The 24,323-nt window shown below is 41.1% G+C and overlaps 1 protein-coding gene across 4 annotated transcripts in view; it reads left to right on the forward strand.

Moving 5' to 3' along the window:
- Nucleotides 1-24,323, forward strand: part of PLA2R1 (phospholipase A2 receptor 1) — a 67,922-nt gene continuing 43,599 nt past the window's right edge. Inside the window, exons 1-9 of one of the 4 annotated variants that reach the window (XR_013536676.1) lie at nt 1-683; nt 4,229-4,612; nt 8,647-8,820; nt 11,182-11,355; nt 12,219-12,332; nt 14,526-14,663; nt 16,411-16,599; nt 17,607-17,764; nt 18,318-18,425. Coding sequence is in view for 3 of the 4 variants with exons in the window: in XM_078376117.1 (XP_078232243.1) it covers nt 53-683; nt 4,229-4,612; nt 8,647-8,820; nt 11,182-11,355; nt 12,219-12,332; nt 14,526-14,663; nt 16,411-16,599; nt 17,607-17,764; nt 18,318-18,425 (2,070 nt within the window). In the remaining variant the exon portion in view is untranslated. The remainder of the gene's footprint in view (nt 684-4,228; nt 4,613-8,646; nt 8,821-11,181; nt 11,356-12,218; nt 12,333-14,525; nt 14,664-16,410; nt 16,600-17,606; nt 17,765-18,317; nt 18,426-24,323) is intronic. The other 3 variants (XM_078376117.1, XM_020798336.3, XM_072982452.2) reach the window with 3 other exon arrangements.

Raw genomic sequence — 24,323 nt, forward strand, 5'->3', positions numbered from 1 at the left:
AGTATGGCTTGCTGTGAAGCTCCTTTCTCATGTAGAGCGTCTGAAAAACTACATGGAAAGGTACAGTACTGTACTTCGCTTCTCCCGTTTCGCCACAACTTCCTCTCTCCAGCGCCGCCCGCAGGACTCCCCTCGCCTCGTGCCGCCGCCGCCGCCTGCTTTCATCGCAGCGGCAGCTCCGTCACCCGCGGAGCGGGATGGCTCAGTTTCTCTCCCTCAGGCTTTGGGGGGGGGGGTTTCAAAGGCAACGCCCCTCCGTCTTTCCTCAGGCAGCGAGGGGGGTGGAGGCCTCTCCGGCTGGCTCCCTTCCCTTCCTTCCCCTCCAGTCCCCCAGAAAGAGCAGCTGCGGTGGCCGGCCGGCCGCCTTGCGCACCCCGCCCCCCGAACCATCCATTTCTCTCCTGGAAAGGAATTGTCCTTTCTTCTGCCAACTCAACGGGGTCGGGTGGCTTGGCTGGGTTCTTGTTGTTGCTTTTTTCTTTCTTTCTTTCTTTCGGTCTTTCCTTTCTTCCCCGCCGAGGGCGGGAAGGAGGAGAAGTTGGTCGGGGACTTTGAAGGGGCCGCGGCAATGTTTCCTGTGAAGTGGCTCCAGCTCCTCGCTTGCTCCCTGCTGAGCCTTCCCTCGAGCCCGGCTGAAGAGGAGCGCGCCGTTTTGACGCCGGACCAAGCGCCCGCCTTCTGGAGTAAGTCCGCTGGACTGGACGGAGGAGAGGCTTTGGCGCGAAAGGGGCGGCTTGGCTGGGTCCGCGCGCCTCAGAACATAGCGACGCGCTCGCGCTCCCGGGTCTTCTTCCCCCCCCCCGCCCGCTTCCTAATTGCATTCCTTCTTCTGTTATTATTATTATTATTTAGTCGGTCAGTCGTATGACCCACCGCTAGGGGTGGATGTTGCACGCTGGCATTGCTTCTCTCCCGGAACGATTTGGGCCCAAATCCTAGACGTACAATAATTCTTTTGAGCTGGCTGCTCAGTGCATGAGGTATCCTGCTGGGGAGCCAGAGGCTGGGAGTTCGATTCCCCGGCCGTGGCACTCTGTATAACCTTGGGCCAGCTGCACAGTCCCAGGGCACCCCCAGAAAAAAGGGAATGGGAAACCACTTCACCTAGAAAAACTTGGAAAGGGTAGCCAACAAGTCAGAATTGACTTGACATCACTGGTTGTAATTTGAATTCATTAGGTTCATGCTGGGAGTCGTTCAGTAGTTCCACGAACTGGGTTCCGATCAGACTACAGAGACCAAATTATTGCTCATGCTTCTCCGAGCATTGGTTTGCAGATTCTCTATGCAGCATTATATTGGGCAGGGAGTATGCCCCATGCAAGGGTCAGTTCAAGCAGGCTGCAAATGGTGCCATTAACAGAGATGAGAACATATTAATTAACCCTTAATATTTTTTTTCTGCTGGCTGGATAGCTCAGTGAGAGAGGGAGGATTTGGGGAACTTGGTTGCCCTCCGTGCTTCTTGGGAGAAGAGGCAGCCTAAGCAGCCTTGGGCCAAGTACACAGCCCCAGAATGCCCTCTGAAGAAGGGTATGCTAAACTACTTTTCACACTCTATACCCTGGAAAGAGTTGCCATAAATTAGAATTAATTAATTATTATTATTCTCTAGGGTCTCTTGGTTTAAAAACAGAAAAAAAATAATTTTAAGGTCTAGCTGCAAATAATCTCTGATATGCATAAGTACTTGCTTGTTTTAACTGGAAATCCTATTATGTTTCCCTAATATGATGTGTCTGTTACAGAAAATTGATATTTTTCTTGCATAAAACTACAGTGAACAGAGATAAGGAAGGACAATCCAAGCCACTCATGTTCCTGGAGCGAACCCAATCCCAAAATTTTCCAGTGGTCTCTTGCTGCTCCTATCACCTATACATGTGCATCACTAACGTCCTAAGTGATGTGCAAGAGTCATAGGTATCTGTTGGCTGACACTTGTGACAGTACAGGTGATAAATGACATAGTTCCCCAACATGTTATTACCAGTTTTTTTTCAAGTTTTGGAATTTCAAAAATTCCAAGAGACTGGAGCACATCGTGTTTTGTACTCAAAATACCTGTATCTAAAAAGGCAAAATTCAATTTATCTTACATTGCAATTTATCTTACATTGCAAACCTCTTTATTTTCAGAAATTATTAGCTGATATTGAACCATGGCTTGGGTTACAGGTACTTTTGAGTCTTTGAGGATGATGACATGGGCTGTTTAGCTGGCTGTTTGGGGTGCTGCTAGTATCCTAGCTGGTGTGCTATTGGAGATGGCAATCAGACAACATCTTTACAAGAGTGCATCAGCCTCCTCCCCAAGAGCATTCCTACCTGCACCCTTTTAGTCAAGGGGCTTCTACTTTGCTGATACAGTAGGATCACTCTGGTTTGGATTAGTTCCAGCACATAAGTGGTAGGGGTATTTAGCTACTCACATATAGTCACTGGAACCAACCTAAAATGAGCCTTCCTTTTTCAGTTTGCCAACATTGTGAAGTCCGCAGGCAGTTTCTTGACCAGCCCTTCAAGAGAAGGCAAAGAAAATATTTTTAATTTTTTAAAAAATAACTGGTGTAGCACCTCAGTGATAGTCTACTCACAGTCTGAAAAATGTCACCTCCCCTGACCTCTGCGGAGCAGGGGAAGTGATTAATCTGTCAATATCCTGAAGTGGCTCACTTATTAAGCCAGTTCACAGTATTGGCATGAGCTATTTCCATGTAAATGGTCAGGCTTGATTGGATTTTTCTAATCAAGCCCAGTCATTCCACATGAACTTGCTTCCTGCTGCTAATGTAGCTGTACCCTTTTACTCCTTTCTGTGGAGTCAACATTATCATTTAATGTGGGTGGGTGGATGCTTTAGTTAACCAACTGACAGCCTGTCCCACCAAAACAAGCATTCTCCACCCCTGTTCTTATCTATCTTCATATTCACTGTATATATAACTGTTTACAATCTCTCCCATCATCACTATCATGTGTTTATATTCTGGTATTTCTCCCTGTACTGGTGGGCCAGATCCCTATAATAAATGTGTTAGTATTTGAGGTACGCCAGACTATTCATGGAGTTATTTTTGTTGTTTACAGCAAGAGGTTAATATGCTTGCCCCTCTGAAAATCCTTTCAGTGTCTTTTCCTAATTTCCCATGGACAAATTTGGGAGGGTGGGAAACAGAAGCTGGTCACCTTGGAAACACCACTGAAAACTCCGTAAGTGAGGAAAGATGATTGCACAATAAAAGCCCCATCTAGAAGGATCAAAATTAGTAACTATTTCAGTAATGATAGAATCATCTGCTTGTGGCCATAGGTGCTGTGATCTGGCATTTTGAAAGAGAAGGAAAGAAGCAGAAGGACCAATGATGAGAATAAGCAATGCCTACAGATGATCTGCCCCACCCACTAAAGACTTCTCCTCTGCTGAAGTTTTTCCTGAGAGATAGGAATTTGGCCATTGGAGCTGTTCGTTCCAGAATTTATTTCACCTTGTTTTCTGATGGCCTTCAGGACTTAAGCGTGAGGTTTTTTTGAAGTCTCAAACATGACACCCTGCAGGAATCCACTTCAAACACTAACAGGTCCTCAGTTCTAATGAGTTATTGGTGATGTTTCTTTCTGCCTTCAGTATCTCTTGGAAGGCCTGTTGGCCTTTAATGGGTGATGAAGGGAAGAAAAATGCTTGACTGCTGCTTTGACCCACTGAATTGAGACTTTCACAAATGTATCTAACCAGGCCTTTAGAAACCAGGAAAGATATGTTGGTTTACCACTTCTGATCTGGGAGGGAGAAGGGTCCGTTTTCTCCCAGAGGCTCAAACAAACACAAGTCATGGATCTGTGACTCAGTTATTAGTATATTATTTTCTCTCTTGTTCCCATTGACTGTAATGCAAGAGAAGTCCCAGTTTCAGCTTACCAAAGAGGACTCTTAGCTCTCTTTATCCACAGCTTTATTATGCTTCCATATATTTGTATTAATAGCTTGTTTTGTGTTTTGCAAAGGAAATACTACATTTTAGAATATATTAACTCAGATTCAAATTGAAGATCAGCTGAAAACTCATTAAGGGCTATCTTAGAAAAGCCATTGCTTGGCAAAACAGTTTTCCTCTATGTTTGAATAAAAAGCTTTTAAAATCATGTTTAATATATAAAAATACTGTGCACCGGGTTGGTAATGATCCAGTTATTGTGATGAATTGAAACTGAACTTTCTTTGTCTTAGAAAAAGGGATCTTTATTATCCAAAGTGATGACTTCAACACATGTGTTAAAGCCGGCACATCTAATCTCGTCCTTGAAGATTGCAGCTTGTTGTCCAGATACATGTTGTGGAAATGGGGTTCTAAACAGCACCTTTTCAACATTGGGAGAAGCATGTGCCTAGGACTCAACATCAGCAATCAAGAGCAGCCATTGATCATGTCCGAATGTGATTCTGTTCAACATTCACTGTGGTGGAACTGCCATGGGAAAAGTTTGGTTGGTGCAGCAGAGTACAAATTAGCAGTTGAAAGTGGCAAGTTTATTGTGGCAAAAAGAATTTCCAGTTATGGATGGAAGCAGTTCATGTCACATGATGGAGATGTTTGTGAGCTGGCATTTGAAGGTAAAACATACATCTGGTTTCTGTCTGTGCTCCCATTAATATTATTGCCATGAGTGAAGATCCTTCTGCATAATATGATGGACCTTTTGAACAGAGGTTTTTATTTTTTTTTTGGTAGTGTAACTGACCACACTCAGCTTAAATAAGGATACATCTGTGTATTGCAGGTTTGGAAGTATTTTGGTGACAGTGTACCTTTGAACAGATTCAAACGGTCTGTAATTAAAATAAGGTCCTTTTTACCCAGGTGGGTGGGAGAGCACCAGCAAAAATGTAGCCATTAATTGTAGCTGTAAGCAGCCTAGTTTTGTTCTTGGTCATGCTGTCCTACCCACTGGGGCAAGAAGGACATTGCTTTCATGAGTTTCCCCCCACTCCCAGAACCCAACAAGAGAGGCCATACCAACCTCCTCCAAACAGGCAAAAATAATGAAAAATGAATCTTACAAAAAGTGTGTGTTCAGTTTCATTTGGGTGGCTTTAGGAGTGTAGAAACATCCATTTTTTTTTTTCAAAACCACTGCTCCTAGAGGGTTTCAGGAACAGTTTTTTTTTTTCAGGGGAGGGGAATGCAGACCTTTGTTTTGGTGGGAGGGGAGTCAAGGGCCGACAAAAATGCAGCTCCTGATTGGGCACTGCATGGGTTGGGGAAAACTTTGCCCACCTTTGCTGTAGAGGTAGTTCCAGTTTTCCCATTTCCCCATGTTTATAGTCATTGTGGGTTGAAGGGGGAGAAGAGTCACTACCCCTAAATTGTATTTATAGCCTGAACTCTTCAAATTTATCTGTTTTAGAGCTATAAATATAGGAGCCAGCACTTTTAGCAGGTAAGGACAAATTGGCAGATTTTCAGCATCTTGCGGGCATGATTCTGCTGTCTGCCCACGCAGGACTTAAGAAATATAGTGTAAACCCTTAGGGCCTGATGCTACAGTGGCAAGACTATTGCAAGAGATTTCCTACATTTGTTAAAAGCACTAAAACATGCTTCAGGGCTACATGCAAAAGGAGAAAGGAGCCTGTGCAAAGCTTCAGACTGAAATGACTCTCCTGCTTCTCCCTTCCAACATGATTTTGGCAGATTCCTGGTCAGTAAATGCAAATCATGAATTGTTATTTAAAATAAACACTAGTCAGTTGCTTAAATGAGTGAGCAACAAGTAAATTAGAGCTTGTTTTAAACTAATCTTCTTTGTATGTAACAAACCAAAAATCTCCTAAAGAGGTCATTTTTGTGTATATCATGTGGAAGAAGCATGTAAGCCTTATCCTTACCACACACTATTTACTCCTTCTGCACATAGCACTGGGTCATAATTTATCATTACACGTGAATGCTGTCATTATTTGTGTTCAGAGCGATTTCATAATTTCCTGACTGGTCACATGAGAAGACCCTGCAGTTTTTCAGAGATTGCAGAAGCAGGAGCATCTGCCTGCCCAACTTTTCTGGAGTTGAATGTTATGGCATTTAGAGAGGAGGAGAGAGTAATGCTGATGGGTTGCAATTCTTTTATGGATCCATCTCCATATTCTTTCATTTTGTCCTTCCTTTCAGGATGCAGGTAAAGTACACCTTTACCTTGGTTAACCTGTCAGCCAACCCAATGAGTTGTGAAGAAGATCGTTTTTTTTTTACATCCACTTCCCATATTCTAATTTTCACATACTAGAGCCTTCCGCAGGTCGATTCATGACCCAAATCCTAGCATGTGTGTCTGCCTGCAAGCCAAAATAGCAGGAATGATTCAACATAATGGTACCTGGCATGGAAGGGAATATGTGCGCCTCGTTCCCATATATTGTTCTCAAGACTTACTTGAAGGAAGACTCATGTATATGAAAATTATAAACACAGGAATGATTTGTTTCTGGCTGCAAGCAGAGTAGAGAAATTTTTGACCTCCTGATGTTTTGGCTACTGCTCCCATGAGGCCTTCCCATTGACCATACCTTAGGAACTTCTTGGGTTTTTAATCCAAAACAATTTGGAAGCCAAAGGTTCTCCACTCCTGGTTCAGTTACAGAAGTAATTTGCACAGGCATGCCAGTGACAGTCCTCCGTTTTGGGAATTCTGTGAAGCCAGGTTGTATCATGCGCGAACTTTGATCACTCTGTTTCTCTGCTATCAGTGTGACATCTTTTACAAATATTATTAAAGCTCAGAAAGAAGTCAAGGTGTAAGCAGTCAGTATAAGATCACAGCTGTTATCTGAAGTTATGACATTTTATGGGACACAGTACAAAATTAACTATTACAGTTCAGTCTTTTTATGATAGAGTTGTACACATGCCACTATGGTATGGTTCTAAAAACTGAAAGATAAAACTGAATTATAATAACTATCAGTCAGAATATCGGGAAGTTGAGTCGTGGAAACCAGTCTTCTTTCTTGTTAGGTTGAAACATTAGGTTGAAATAGTTTTGCTACTCATCCAAGTAGTTTCTGCAGTCTGGGGAGAGTTGGTAGGAGATTCCTGGTATATCCTCCGCATTGGTTTCACTCCCCCCACCCCGAATAGGCTCCTTAGAAGGACACCTGGGGGTGAGGGATAATCCCACTTCTGCAGTGCTTCCCCACATTGTCATGGATCATAACAGTCATTAAAAATCTTTCTGGTGTGTGTGGTCCTAATCTTCTGGGAACCGATGAAAGGGCAGCATGATAAATAGGAGACAGATTGTATCTAAGGCCTCCACCCCTGTTGAGTGAGGGATTTTCTATATGCACATGTATGGCTTCCCTGACCCCTCTCTCAAACCACTTATCTTCTCTGTCCAAAATGAGCACATCTTGGTCATCAAATGAGTGTCCTTTGTCCTTCAAATGAAGGAACACTGCTGATTGTGGTCCTGAGCCATTGCCTCTCTTGTGCTGGGCCATTCTCCTGTTTAGTGGCTATTTGGTTTCTCCAATGTAGAGTTCCAAACACTCCACTTTGCATTGGACCACACCTACTATATAGCTCCTGTTGTGTTTTGTTATCCAGTCTTTTGGGTGGATGAATCTCTGCCCTAGTGGTTTTGTGGGTTTGAAGTACACGGATATATGGTGTTTACCAAAAATCCTATTGAGGTTTTCAGACACACCTGCCATGTAAGGAATGGCCTAGTTCTTCCATCGGCTCTGGGTCTCAGACTGTTCCATTGTCTTCCTGGGTCAGGACATTGCCTTCTTAAGGGGATGTTGTTAGGCTGCCACAGGATGTGATGATGGTATCTGGCTTAGATGCCTTTAAAAGGGGATTGGACAGATTTCTGGATGAAAAGTCCATCACAGGTTACAAGCCATGATAGGGATGTATAATCTCCAGGCTTAAATGCAAGATACTTCAAAATGCCAGATGCAGGGGAGGGATATCAGGAGACAGGTATCTAGTTGTCTCATGTGCTCCCAGAGGTATCTGGTGGGGCCACTGTGAGATACAGGAAGCTGGACTAGATGGGCCCTTGTCCTGATCCAGCAGAGCTCTTCTTATGTTCTTATGGTTGTCCCCCTTAAGGCCTGTGGATATTGTATTTAATTTATAGCATAGCAAGGCAAACCATTAATTATCAATGGGTGGAGAAGGACTGCAGAAGTGAGATTATCCCTCACTCCCAGTCCTTTTTCCTAACGGCCCTATTCAGACCAGGGGGAAATGAGATCAATGTGGAGGATATATCAGGGGTCTCCTACCAACTCTCCTCAGATTGAAGAAGCTACTTGGATGAATAGCAAAACGTTTCAACCTAACAAGAAAGAAGTCCAGTTGCCATGACTCAACTTCCGGATAACCACACCTGGATGACTGAGAATCTTCACAGATATACCAGCCAGGATATTGATAATCTGGAATAGCTGCTATTACGCCACAGTCATAAATACTTTTACTTTGAAGTTAGAACCACTGATTCTAAAGGAACCCTCCTTCTGTGCAATTGTGTGTGCTGTTAAAAAACAATGGTGTTCACAATAACAAAACTGGGAAGAATGAAATAGCAGGATTTTATATTTCCATGTAATTTATTCTCAGTATTTATTTCATTCAGAAATGTATACCCTGTCGGGAAATTCCTTTGGTTCACCTTGTGTTTTTCCATTTAAATACAACAACACATGGCACCATGAATGCGTCAGAGACTCCAGAGAAGATGGGTATCCCTGGTGTGCCACAACAAGTCAGTATGAGCGAGATGAAAAATGGGGGCTGTGCCCAAACTCTGGTATGTGGTGGCGTTCTTTGATAAAAGTAACAGATGATAAACTGTCAGTCCAATAGTTACGTCCTATATCCTATCTTCAGCATGTGCCTCGTTGAAAATGAAATAATAGGATCAGGTTGGGGGGGAAAGTCAGCAAATTTTATTAGAGGAAGGTGGGTTATTGATTTATTTTGGAATGAGATAAATTTGTGTTATAAAAGGGCCCATCCCTTTTTCTTATTACAGTAATTAAAATTTAAATAATCAGTAGAATGAGTTGCTCAGGGGTGGAATAAGTACATAGGAACATAAGATTGCCATTGTTTTAAATTTACTAGACTTCACTATCTGAAAAAAAATCTTAGATTGGTTTTCAGATACCCTCTCAGTCTGCGAGGTGAACCTTTTTTTTTTTACACAAACTGCCCAGAGAAGCACAAGGAGAGGAAGGAGAGAACAAACTTGTTTTCCCATTTTAGGACAACCCTTTCACATAAATGGCTGTATCTATAAGTATGAACAACTGCAGTTTCATTATTTAAGGTCACCTCTGCTGCTCATCTTTTTCAGAACAATATCCACAAACACTTTGGCAGGGCTGGTGGGATAAACCATAAGATTAGAAAGTGGGTCTGTCAATCCTGCTCCCTCCACTTTTCCCCAACCCCTGGGTGTCTTATCACAAAAACAAAAATTAGCACTTTTTCCCCAGTCTCCCTGTTGCCACCTCTCAAAATCTTGCATCCGGCACAAAGATTTGTTTGGGCTTGTCTTTTGATCTGTTAGTGTTGGAGGGAAACCCACTTTGCTTGGGAAGCACTAAAACATGTCTGAATCATCCCAGTTTGCCTCTGGCTTTGATTTTTGTTCAAAGCTGTTGTACACCCCTAGCTGCTCGTATAAGAAGAATGTACTCTGGCCTTGAAATTTTCCCAGTAGGTTACTGTGGGAAGGGAGAGGAAGACTGACACAGTATTTTTTTTTTCCATCAGTAAAAAAATTAAATAAACATTAATCACATTTAAAATATTTAACACAATACTTGGCCTTCAGGATAGCCATCTGTTCAAACCCTCATTTTAAACATTTTATGTAGTTTAAAGATTATTTCTGTTCCTGCTGACTTTAATGTCATACTTTTCTTATCATTTTGCTATTTTGATAATCTGGAAATTTATTATATTATTTATTACTGGTCACTTTGGGAGCTGCCTTTTGGAAGTGGGGATTCTCAGAGGTACATGCGCCCATCGTCTTCAGAATTCAAGTAAGGAATAGAAGCAACTGAATGTTGCACTCATTTGCCTTCCACTTTTGTGACAAAGCAACAGGATTTCAGCCAAAAGATAACAGAAAAAGAAAGATGTAGGATTTGATTTCTAGTTCTCCTTAAAGTTGAACAATATAAGCTATGTTTGTTTACCAATGTCTAAAATAGTAAAAATCCCACCATTTTCAGGGCCAGATCTAGAAGACAAAAGGCCAGAATTCTGTTGGCATAGCTCTGTGCATGAAAGACTGGTGACATCATCAGCCTTATGCATGCAGAACTGCACCAACAGGATTCTGGCTGGAAAGCTGAAGATGTTGAGAAAGCTTTCTAATGCACTTTACATGTAGATGCCTTAGGATAAGAATGAAAACATGTAGCTCTCCATGTCTCATCATCCCTATATGACGTAGCCAGTGCTGCAGGGTGATGGGAGTTGGAGCTCAGTAACATATGGACAGCCATGCTTTCTTCACCTTATTATACTTAAACCACCTTGGCTGCCAGATGGGCGGTATATACATCAAATAAATCAAAGAAATAAATACTTAAACCACCCTTCTTTTTCAGTAACCATTCCAGCTGTTTCCAATTTCATCAACTTCCTCAATATATTAGAGTTAGTCACTAAGAGGAGTGCTTAAATTGTTTATCGCTGCACTTGCTACAGCATGTAGCAATCTACTTAAAAATGATTTAATGTATGCCTCCATCAATTTAATATGTTAATATGTTGACGTAAAAGTAATAACTGGACAATGAGAAGGAAGAGATGGAGAGATAAATGTTTTCCTGGATCCTGTTCACTCAGTTTGCTTCATTGTTAAACTTGTGTACTCATTGACATGATCAAGATATGAGGAATCTAGGCTCGTTTCTGAAGCTGGTTTTTCTTCCTGTTTTATGTTTCAGAGTGCATTTTATTTCCTGATACAGTTTTTATACTAGAATGTTTAAAAAAAGTGAAGTCATAACAATATTCTCATAACATTTCCATTTGTTCATGTTTGTGTTCATTAAGATAGATGGTTGTGCTGGAGTGTTATCTTCCTTAATTGCTTTGTGATATTATGCTGTTCTGAACTGGGTTTTTTTCCCCCTACTCCACGCAGAGACTGGCTGTGACAGTTTTTGGAAGATGGATGTAGACACTCAGATTTGTTACCAATTCAATCTTCTTTCTGTTCTCTCCTGGAATGAGGCACGGCTTGCATGTCAGGGACGAGGGGCAGATTTGCTAAGCATCACAGATATGGCAGAGCAAAAACATATTGACGATCTGAGTGGTAAGCATTGTGTCCCATTCTTAGGCTAAACCTTCCATTTGGTTCTGTTGTGTTCTAGAACAGGGGCACTATCTGTAACAGCCACCTTATACCTCACAAAGGGGCCGTTACGTCACACTCAATCACTCTTCGTTTCCACTGCCACCAACCATTCCCTCAAATGAAGCTTCAGGCCAAAGTATGATTTCAAAATAAAAACTTAGGTTTATTGTGTACAAACAAAAGGAATGGTAAATCACTTGAATATAAATAATAAAGCAATCACTATAATAATACAACAATCACACACACGCTGTCACAGACCCTCACTTTATAGCACAGTTCTTATCTCACAGTATCTCCAAGCCCTAACCGTCCCTAACTCCCTATCTCAACCCTATCTCAAAGCCCTATCTGGCCCTATCTGGCCCTATCTGAATCTCTCACACCATTCACTCCCCTTATATATAACAGCTCCACCCCTTAGGTCCCACCCACCGTCACGCCATTGGTAGATGACACACAGCTTCAGCAGTGACGGGCAGGTGATGTCATAGCTGTATGTAACACTATCTATCACAACCAAACTCCACTGTTGCAAAACTTACTGCAAAATGCCAGTGCCCCAGAATGTCATCAGTGATGGGGCAAATGCTTTCCTCTGCTTCAGTGGGATCACTTGTATCATACAAAAGTGTATGCATGTGTTGGGGAGGAGGAGTCATTCCCTACAAGGAAGCATTCAAATATCATGTGTGTTATATGAAAAAAAAACAATGAGAATGCCTTGGGTTTTCATGTTCTTCTGCAGGTGGCCAACTTGTGAATGGAGACAATCTGAATTAATACCACAATGTTAAGCTGTGTATATTTTTATCTTGCAGAACATCTGGATGCAAAAGGAATCCTGATGTGGACAGGCTTAAATCAACTGGATGAATCTGCTGGTTGGCTGTGGTCAGATGGGGCTCCCTTGGCACTGGTGAACTGGGGATCAGGTACCAAATCTTCCACTTGGTTTTGTTATAGCAAATTATGGTATTTACAACTGAAGTTAAAATATGAGTAGAACGAGCAAGAGTTGACCATTATTGACTGCAGAACCATTTTTTGCTAAGTCATCTTCTGTCTCATCTGAGTTAGATGTGGGAAGTTTGTCAGTACTAGACCAAACAGCCTCCTCCACTTTTGTGGGGACACTTGTCCCATCCAGAAGGCAGGAGGATTTGGTCGGTTTTCTTGAGGGCCTAACATTTTTCAGGATTTGGGGGAAGTGGGGTGCTGGATTGGCTTCCTTTTTCTATATGATGGAGTCTGAACTTTTGTTTCTTTCTTTCTCATTCTAAAAATGCTTTCTTAAAAAGTCTTGCCATAACTGTGCTGGGGATCTACATAGTCTCCTGGTCACATTTCCTTGGGCAAGAATATCATGGAAGTCATCCCACATATTGTTGTGATTTAGGACTAATCAGGAGTGAGACTGGGAATGGAAATTTCTAGGGCATGTGAAATGGCATATTATTATATTTGGCTCTCTTAACTTATGCTAAAAAGGAGCCATATTGTTGAACCATGACAAGCATCCAGGCCAGACATTGCTGTATGTATTTTGCACAGTGTCGTACTGTGAATTATTCAGTGTTACTGAGTAATCAAGGCCATATGCAATATTTGTGTTGAATTCCAAGAAACAAAGAGGCAATGTGGGAGGGATGAAAATGCAGAGCTTAAGGTGTTCCTAGATTTCCTCGCCTCTGGAACAATTTACCTCCTGAGATTCGCGGGTCTCCCTCGCTGGGTATCTTTAAGAAGCAATTAAAGACATGGATGTTTCGACAGATCTTCCCATCACCTAACTCCTGACCCTCTTCCTTCCTCCCTTACTGTTTCTGCTCAGTGTATTGTGTAACCTCATGTAGTGCTTTTATCACTTAGAATTGTCTATTTTCATTTTATTGTATTTTTGTATGATTGTTAGCCGCCTAGAATGGTCCTCACCCGACCAGATAGGCGGGATATAAATTAAATTAAATTAAATTAAATTAAATTAAATTAAATTAAATTAAATTAAATTAAATTAAATTAAATTAAATAAATAAATAAATAAATAAATAAATAAATAAATAAATAAATAAATAAATAAATAAATAAATAAAATTTCCTTGGATTGTATAGTACCAGCTTTATGATGAACCTTTTGTCATTTTATTCATGCTAACAGCAACCTTGCCAGTTGGTTGGTGGCATTCCAGCTTTTGTAAAGGTTTTGCCCTATGCAAAAAGCTGAAATGCCTCTCTTAAGGCCCAATAAGAACTTCAAGGTAAAATGTGCTGATATTTTTAGTTGCATTCTTTTGCAGCTCCTGGTTCTTGGCTTAAGCAAAGCAACAGAGTCAGCACACATGCATACCTGCCTGGTGTGTTTGTTTAATCAATAATGCCCCGTATAAGAAGAGTTACCTGCACTGAAAAAACAAATTCTATGCTGTCCAAAATCTTGTTATATCATGTCTAAATTGCACTAGAATAGGCCCACTAAACCTGTGAGGATTTGGTGAGTCAGCTCCTCCATATGGGCCTGCTCTAACTATGATTAACTTTAGCATAGTAAGACTTAGTTAGAATTGGGTCATTTGAATGAATGGAACTTACGGAGCTGACTCACCAATCCCCATAGATTCAATGGACCTAAATGTAGTGCAATTTACTACATTAAGCAACAGGATTTTGGTCACTGTGTTGATTCTGAATGCATACCATACAGCTGGGTCTCACTTTACTTCTTTTTCTTTCTACAGGTGCATAGAGCTAATATTAGCCCTATGTTCTTGTAAAAAGGGAGAGGGTGATGGACCACCTCAACATTAGAGATCAGTCTTAATGATGTGATGGCATTGGCCCCAAGTATATTTTTCCATTGGGGTGATTGGACATAATTTATTATTAAAGGGATGCCCTTAGGGCATGTTTAATGCAAATCCCACTGTTTAATGCAGATCCCACTCAAAATGAAGCCTGCTCCTATGCATATAACCTCACTCTCGTCCTGTTTCTTGGTCATGCTGGACTTCAGGGATGTTGGTGGAATGTGGCAGAATGTCATGAATTGGCTTTATGAAACAATGCTTAGAAAATAAGTATTGGCATGCTTTTGGTGCACATGTGTTATTCTAGTCAAATTATGTTTCCAGATCCCATTGGTCTTGGGCAGCATCGTTGCAAAGCATTTAACTCAAAAGGACAGCATGACTGGCAGAGTTATTCATGTGAATCTGGACTGCCATACATATGCAAAAAATATTTAAATGCTTCTAAACATGAAACATTTGGTGAGTCCCTGCCCAGCAATGTAATTTGATCTATGTGGCTTATGCTGTTTGCTTCAATTTTTAACAAGGGCCTATACTGTTCTGCATCTTGATGCATCTTGGATTTGAGGTTTGCAGGGGTTTGTAAGATATACAGGGGAATACAGGAGAAGGATAGCTATATGTAGAAATCATAGCTCAGACTCAATTTGTTTTTAAATTAGCTATTTTGAAGGCAAACACCATCCACTGAGAGAGAGAGAGAGAGAGAGAGAGAGAGAGAGAGAATATACAAAATAAAAATTTTCTGCATCACACTATTACAGATTTTGGTCTGTAGACAGAATCCTAAACAATCTTAAAAGAATTTTCTGCAGGGCTTAAATACAGAAGGAAAATGTTCCCATGCTCTGCAGTGCTTAAGAATGGTCAGCATGCTCTGCCATGATTTTAATTTTTCCATAGATATCTGTGACTGAACAGAAAGGAGGGACCTGTCACTATGAGCATGGTGCTCAGGGTACACGTTAGAGCTTTGAAAATGGTATAACGTGTTTGGATGTAACTAATAGGATGAAAAAGATATCTTCAGCTTATTGTTAATGTTAAAAAATTGTGTTGTAGTGGAATATAAATGCACAAGTTTTTTGTATTAACGTCCAGCTAGCCCACTATAGAAAGCCATTATAAGCACAGGGATTTCCTATTACTGTTTTTAAGAATTGTTCCACATAGTCTCAAAACCATGAATACATTCCTCCTTTCTTCTTTTATGTCTCTAAAATGGTAGGAAGAAAGGAATACTGTAGCGTATGTTCCATTATGGGTATTGCTGCCATTCTTGTGTTGTTGTTTTTTAATTTGTGCTACTGTTTAATGCCTGTGGCAATTATATAATTTATATTTTATATTTTTGTTGTGTACCACCCAGAGTAGTGATTGGCTAGATGGATATATAAATCGAATAAATAAAATAAAATAAATAATTAGAGCTTAGCCTCAAAGCAATGGAATTCAGCCCATATTTGAAATCACGACTAAATGTAAAAGTGCAACCAGCTTTTTTCCCTTTTACCACCCTGGGAGAATTTGTGAGCCTTTATAATAATTTAAATTTAAGCTATCTGAAAATCAGGAGAAACATTTCACAGGGCATAGGCTGAGCAGTCTAACAGTGGTGAACAGGAGGATGGTGGCCTAGGAAGGGTCACTAATCCCAAAGGTTGTGGAGGCAGCTTTTTTTAAAAAACCTTCTGTCCCATATGTGTTTGAAAATTGTTTCCACTTCATTGATTCCCATGGGAATAAAAATATGCCAGTTTCAAGTCTGTTGTAGTTGCCTCACAATACACACGATATAAGGGCATGTCAAAGGGGTGGAACACTGCCCTTGACACAAAATCCTGTCTTGAAGCACCCCTGCTCTGCCTTTGCGTTCCTTGGGACATGAGTGACAGACACATTGAGCTGATAGACAACTACATTAGTCTGGGAGATGAAGATCATGTTTGTTTATATTAGATTTTTTTAAAAAAAGATTAAATTTCCTGAGTTAAGGGCATTTTACTTTGCGTGAATGTACACAAATGTACACCTGTTTTCTGACACATTTCGGAATGCATAGTTAACTTTCTGTGGATGAACATATTTTAAAATAAAGTGGAGAGAGCTAATCTGCATATAAATAAATCAACAGAAAGCAAATATGAAGGAAAAGTAAATTATTCAGTTTATTAACATGGCCCTATTATATATTTTAATTGAAAAGATTCATGGAAATTTTATCCTACTAACTGCGGCTATAATTGGTATCCATATAATCGTTACTGCTATAAGCTTTATAAAGAAGAAAAGACCTGGAATGAAGCTTCACTCTCCTGCCAGGATGACAATAGCACGCTCATTAGCTTAACCTCTTTGGCTGATACAGAAATGCTCATTAACCTTCTTGAATACGGTGAGTGCCTAGAATTAGTTCATATTGAATTTTACCTTGAGGCACAGGTGGTTTTCATTTTAAAGTAAGCACATGGAGTTACTTTATGTCAAGTTCAAGAACCTACCTCAAGGTCTAAATTATGGAGAAGTCGGTGTCAGGAGGGTTGTCTTTGATGGATCAGTTACCACCATTGTATTATCCCGGGAGACACCCACCCAGTAGTGTCTGAGCCATTACCTGCCTCCTGCCTCAAGATAAGAAGGTACCCCTCCAACAACACTATACAGAGATGGAGGAAGCCAGTCAGTGTTGACTTTGTGGGAAATAACGGTACAGCTTTCCCTCTTTACATGATTCTGGCCTGCAAATATTAGCATACAGGTTTGAGAATAGAGAAAATGGGCTTCTGCACTGCTCTGATAACATACGAAGCCTCTTCCGTTTCCCTCATCCAAATCCCATGTTCTACAGTGTTCGGTAATACACCCACAGCCGGGAATTGAACACACTGTGATCAGTCAAGATGATTAAGTAATATACTAATTTCACATATTCCAAGATTAAGAAAAGTAGAGCAGCAGAATCACCATGGCTTCCAAGTCATTAGAGTCTTTAGTGCAGCAGATTTGCCTCAGCAGCTGGATGGTGCCATCTATCCAGTATTCTCCAGAGCTCTGGCAGTCAAAAAATAAATAGTTGAGCAGGTTAGGAAAAGAATAACAGGTGGAGATCAGGATTGCAGAATAGGACCAAAGGCCTATCTAGTTAATCAGTGGACTATCTGTGGCCGATGGGAGGTCTGCCGGAATGATGTGGGCTCTGAGCAACATATCCCTTCCAACATATCCCTTAGTGGGTGTTTGGATAGGGTACCAACTTAGGTGTTTGATTAAGATGCAAAAAGAATGGCTAAGACTGACCAAATTGGGGGGGAGGGGGCCTTTTCCTCTTTTTTTAAATGGGGCTCTTAAGAATTATCTAACTTGTCCAAATCATCTTAAAATGAATTTAATTATCTACTGCAGAAAATGTGACAGAAACTTGGATTGGATTGAGTGGTAGTAAGACTCCAGTTGAGTTTAAATGGTCTGATGGCTCTTCGGTAACCTTCACTTATTGGGACAAACAAGAGCCAAATATCCAGCCCAGAAAAAGCCAACTTTGTGTCTCAGCTCAGCAACATGTATGTTTTCTACTTTCTGTTTTCTTTTTGTTGTTGTTTTAAATGTTTTTTGGTCAATTTGTTTGTTTGGTTTAGATTTGGTATGTTAATTGTACTATGATGTGTGTGTGCGGTTCCCTGTATCACATTGTGTTAAAACCGAAAATTTTAAAAAAGTTAAGTCATTCTATATAATTGATGCTATTCAAGTGGTACAAACTATGTGTACAACCATTTTTAAGAAAACAGTGTTTCTCCTTAGCTGCTTTGCCTATTCAGTGTCAGATAAAATTTATGAGGCTATATTCAAATCCTGACATTTAGTTGTATTATTGGAAACCTTTCTTTTAGTAAATATACAAATGCAGCTTAAGGTCACATAGAGCAAGCATTAATGAGGCAGAGACTTCTTACAATAAGTACTGGAAGGTATGAGACTCAGGGGGAAGGTTGAAAGTGGCAACAGCTACTATAATACTGTACCCTAAACCTTTATTCCCTGTTCATATGAATGATAATAGGCTTTTCTGAAATAATGAAATGTTTGGACTAATTCATGTTTGTTTTTAACTAGGAAGGACGCTGGAAGGTTAAAAGTTGTAAAAACAGATATTTTTATATTTGTAGAAGAGCAGGAATTGTTGGAAACATCATTTCTGAAGTAGAATCAGGCTGCCCAGAGGTACATCTTGTATAAACAATTGTGCTTCAGTTACAAACAATTATGCTTTTGTCACTACTTTTCAACTTGAACTCTAGGAACATCTGCTAATTCAAATGGAATTGCTGTTGTCAATGGAAAGGTTATCGGCAATATCTGGTTTGTAGTCTGTGTTCCCTTCCTGAAGAGGTCTGATCTGGCCATTGTGACACATGGCTTAATTACATCCTGGCTTGATTACTGTGGGGCTGCCTATAGAAATCGTCCGGAAACGTTCAGCAGGTCCAAAATGCAGCAGCTAGATTGCTGACTGGGGCTGGTTACAGGGATCACATATTCCTCCACTTACAGAAGCTCTACTGGCTGCTGAACCATTTCTGGGCTGAATTCCAGGTGTTGGTTCTAACTCAGGGGTCAGGGAACTTTTTAATCTTTTACCCTCCAAAAAAAATTTATATACGCCAACATTACCCCACCCCTCCGCTCTCGCCGTCTGCGGCCAACCCCCCCCCCCGCCTCTGTGCTCGCCTGGGATCTGTGGCCGCCATGCTGCCAGGAAAGCACATCCTTGGTGAAGGGAGGTGGGCACTGCAGGGCCGGCAGGTCCACCGGCCATGAGCTCAGGTGAGGCGAGGCGGGAAGGAGGCCTCCTTGCCAGCGCTCGCTCTCCCTGTGAAGGAATGCCCGCCTACACACAGTATGGATGGAAATAAAATGCCTGAGGGTAATGAGGAGGGTCACGCTGCCGCAATCATCCTCATTACCCTCAGGATTTTAATTTTTACCCCATTTGGGGTAATTTACCCCTGTTCTCTCACCACTGTTCTAACTTATAAAGCCCTAAATGGCTTGGGCCTGAGCTATCCAGAAGACCACATCTCCCTCTATGAGCCTGCCTGGGCTTTAAGATCATCAGGGGAGGCCTTTCTCATGTCCCGCCACCCTCACAGGTGTGTTTGGTGGGGACACAGGATAGGGCTTCCTTTGTCGCCGCACCCAGACTCTGGAACTCCCTCATATAGGAGGCTAGATTGGCCCCATCCTTCTGCAAGCAGGCAATAATCTTTTCAGGCATGCCTTCTCTCAGCGACTGTTTACCTGAGCTGGGTTTTTAAAATGGATTATTGTACCTTATTGTCTTTAATGTGTTTTGGTGTTTGACTCTTAATGGTATCTGTATACTCACTCTTGTTAGTTTTATATTGTCTTTTAATGGTGCACGCTGTCTTGTGTCCTTTTTAAGGAGAAAGATGGAGTAAAATTATTTTAAATAAATAGGCTGGTCAGTATTACTGTATCAGCTGATAGCTTAGGTAGTCTCCAAAGCTCAGTAAAGTCAGTGAATGTGTAATGAACACAGACTAAAAATAAATGTTAAGAAAATCAAATTCATGGTAGTTAGTAAAAAGTAGGGAGTTCAAGAAATGCCGTTAAAGATTCCAAGTAGATGCACAGGTTGTGTTGTCAAATAAAGGTACCTGGGAATTGGCTGAATGAGCAGTGAGATCTTAGCCTTGCCATAAAAGTCAGAACAGAGATGTCCTAGTGCAGCTTCTTTAAGATTAAGAATGTAATATGCAGCAGAACAATGTAAAATTGGCTTTGAGAATGAGCATTGTTCATTGCTAAGTACTCTTGGTTTTCTTGCATGGCATGGGATCACAGACTTCAGCACAGATTAATTTGAAAAAAAGGATAGACCCCTTGAAATGTGGATTTTTTACAGAAAGCTAAGAAAGATGGAGAAGAGACTATGTATGCCTGTTGCAACCTATGATAAGTTGTTGGTTGAGATCGTAAAACTTTCTGTGGAACTCCTATCATGGGTCACTTGCTTTTTCAGGAGGTTTGATTGAAGTTCCTGTATCGTTCTACATCAAAAGACAGAGCTCTTTTGTGGACCATCTGTACAAACAACAACTGTTCCGCAATGCTTCTTCTTACCCACAGCTTTGGTAGTTTTCTAGAGAGAGAAAAATATTGAGGTAGAAAACATCTTTTTCTTTGACAAGCTTAATTTTATCACCCTCTCACTAACATTCCAGTTGCAAATTAAAAAATAAATGCTAGGAATAATTAGCCATTTTTTCTTTGTAATGTTATTACTTTTGTTGACTGACATAACCTCGCTGTTTGAAAAAGAAAATAAGAGCAGTTATTAAAAGCCAAGCCCAGACATCTGTGGGTTTTAATAGTGCACATCCTGTTGAAATGTCTGAAAAGTGATGGCCTTAAAATGCTCCATGAGAGACAGCAGGCCCCAAAAGCATTGATGAATAAATTACAGTAGACTGGGACCTGCTGGGTTGGTTGACTAAACCAAATGTTTCTCAATTTTAAAAATATTTTTGTAGATGTTGGCAGAAGCTGCTTGGGGATGTGGGGGCACCTCACTCCAAAATTTAGGGGAAGACACTTCCCTGCCAGGGTCGTGAGCCATTTGCAAATACTGCTTTTTTCCATTGCCAGGTGCCTATTCTAGATTCAAACCTAATGCAAACAGTTACATATATGGTTTTTCTAAGGCAGGGGTCAGGGAACTTTTTTACTTTTTACCCCCCAAAAAAATTATGTACGCCGACATTACCCCCTTGATTTGAAAGGAAGGAAATCGTACATTATTTGAATTAAAAATATTATTGAATCTACACAGGCTGTGTACTGAACTAGCAGGATGCACCAAATTTGATAAAGATGTGCACTATTTTTGCTGGAACACATTGCACTCCAGCCATGGTGTGGTATAGGGAGTAGTAAGGTGTCCAATGTGCCTAGGAAGTTGCATTAAATTTTTGCTAGCTCACAGAGGATTTAATCAATGGCTACCAGAGTGGTGCTAGCAATGACATGCTTGCTAGAGACAGCCAGCGCAGAATTGGGGAGGGGCTTTCCCTACCACTTTAATCATTCTATGTGTGGTGTGCAAAAAGGAACAAACCAGGCTAAAGGCCATGTCACCCACCCTGGTGCCACAGCCCAATATCAAAGGACCAGTGTGCTTTTTAAAATCATAATCAATGGAAAACTCAGCAGTGGCCAGAGGACTGGAAAAGATCAGTCTACATCCCAATCCCAAAGAAGGGCAGTGCCAAAGAATGCTCCAACTACCATACAATTGCACTCATTTCACTAACAAGGTTATGCTCAAAATCCTATAAGGCAGGCTTCAGCAGTATGTGGACCAAGAACTTCCAGAAGTACAAGCTGCATTTCGAAGGGGCAGAGGAACTAGGGACCAAATTGCTAACATGTGCTGGATTATGGAGAAAGCCAGAGAGTTCCAGAAAAACATCTACTTCTGCTTCATTGACTACGCAAAAGCATGGCAGAAAGTGAGGAGGACTTAAAGAACCTCTTAATGAGGGTGAAAGAGAAGAGTGCAAAAAATGGTCTGAAGCTCAAGATCAAAAAAACTAAAATCATGTCCACTGGTCCTCACCTCCTGGCAAATAGAAGGGGAAGATATAGAGGCAGTGACAGATTTTACTTTCTTGGGCTCCATGATCACTGCAGATGGTGACAGCAGCCACGAAATTCAAAGATGCCTGCTTCTTGGAAGGAAAGCAATGATAAACCTAGATAGCACCTTAAAAAGCCACCCTTCCCCCCACCTTAATTCAAAATTTCTTTTGCTTGCCTGTTCATTTTCACAGTTTTGAGTCAGTCTCTCTCTCTCTTCTCTCTCTCCCCCCCTCTCTCACACACACACAAACACACACACACCCATCCATCCATCCATCCATCCATCCACCCACGCTCCCTCCATTTCCTCCCTCCCTCCATTTCCTCCCTCCATTTTGTATGTTTAAATAAGCTTGATGAAGTCCTCGGTCTCTCGCACCTTTCTTCCCTCCCTTGCTTGCTCCTTGATCCTTTCCCCGCCTCCTGCTTGCTTGCATTCATTTCCAGAGAAAGCAGTCATTCAAAGCCCTGGATTGATTGATTGCTTGGGGCTGTTCCACAGCTGTAGCCAATTAAGCAGGCTTATCTCCCATGAATGGAGGATTTACAAGTGCCTGCTGCAACCAGGAAGTAACAGGGAGAGGTAGCTTACAATTTGGAGTTTGCCTGCAGAGGGTGGGGGTGGAAGGGAGGGGGTAGCACTCTGCTCATTACTCCCAGGATTTTCACTTTTACCCAGTTTGGGGTAATTTACCCCTGTCCCGACCTATGTTCTAAGGGAAGGTGCTGGGTATGATTACCCATCATGCTAAGCCATTATTTTTGTTAGTCATGGTTTGTTGCTTAAACCAAGAATAGCACAACAAATGACCAAACAAACAACAACTCTCTTCTTTTCTGGATTGTGTCTCTTGTGCCCCTTTTGAGAGCCTTTGTTTTAGGGTAGATAGCTAGAGAGATGAGCTGGTGGCAAGCCCTGGTTGTGTATTCCACATGTTACAACAATCCATGGATTTAAACAAATCAGAAGTCATAGGCCGAGAATAAACCATTGATTGAGTTTGTGATTTGTGTCTGGTTAACAAATTATTGCTTGTTAGCAGAGATAGGTTTGCACATCCCAACGAGCTGTTGACTCTAGCTTGTTTTGATGTTCAAATGGAGTCATTGTTTAACCTTATGGAAGCTCAGTGCCCAGTTTAACTACTTGTATAATTTCTGTTTAGTCTCTTTGGCTTAAGAGCCCATTTTTGGTGCTTGCTCACAATCTACCGTGTACACATAGCTGCTGACATAATGGACTTTGATAGACTTCCTGACTTGCTTTAGTAATGCAACAATCTCATGTATGCAAAGGACCTGAAGATCTTTTCCTGGCATTGTACTGAATTGGGACACCATTCATTCCAAATGCACGTCAGAACTCCCACATTTACAAGGGACTAAGTGTTTGTCATACTGAAAATATGTATTCGCGAAGGCTTTCATGGCAGGGATCTCATGGTTGTTGTGGGTTTTTCGGGCTTTTTAGCCATGTTTTGAAAGTTGTTCTTCCGGACATTTCGCCAGTCTCTGTGGCCGGCATCTTCAGAGGACTGTCCTCTGAAGATGCTGGCCACAGAGACTGGCGAAACGTCAGGAAGAACAACCTTCAGAACATGGCTAAAAAGCCTGAAAGACCCACAACAACCATATTGAAAATAGTTTTTCACTTGCAGTTCATACTGTGGCATGGATATTGCCACTTCAATGGAATGTCAATGGGTAGCCATCTAGGAGTTTAATTTTTGCCTTCAGAAATCTGTGATTCAGATTTAGATTCTCCCCTCCCTTTCCCCTAATGCTCTTAAGCACATCACTAACCTTTCAGTTAGTTGTAGCAGATGGATGCTTGTATTTGTCCTTGGCTTCAGGCATATACGTCTAGAAATTTTTCCTGCATCCTTTGTCTTGTATTCTTTCTTGATAGTTCCAGTAATTCTAACAGATCAATGATTCTGTGTCTTTCATAGACATTGCAGCAAAGTGCTCATTGCTGAGTTGGCCGTATGCCATTTGATTTTATTACTAATTCAACAACTGCAGTTTTTTGTTTCCTTTGCCCTCCTAATCTATAAACTGCTAACAGAGGGCAAATGTTTTGTTACTGAGGTCAGATTCCTTAAGCTAGCTGTCTAAACACTGAAGCAGTGATTATCTGAGCACTTCGCCTAAGCCAGCTTTTGGAATGGCGTTATGGAGCTGTCAGATGCTTGACGGGGAAGAAAGGAAGAAATGTTGTTTATAAAGCTGACAACATAGTAGTTATACCAAGGTCACAACACTTACATTGCATCATTTGAAATGTCGTCATTTTATACCAGAAGCCAAGTATGTAGCCCATTAAGATGGGTTTAGTCCACAGACAGCTGGGCAAAGAAATTAGTTAATTGAATTGTTGATAAAACATATAGTTTGGTGATGATTCATATCATCTCATATCCAAAATCATGTTAAACAGTATGGAAATTGATGGTA

The sequence above is a fragment of the Pogona vitticeps genome, chromosome 1, assembly GCF_051106095.1.
Source record: "Pogona vitticeps strain Pit_001003342236 chromosome 1, PviZW2.1, whole genome shotgun sequence".
Lineage (NCBI taxonomy): Eukaryota > Metazoa > Chordata > Lepidosauria > Squamata > Agamidae > Pogona > Pogona vitticeps.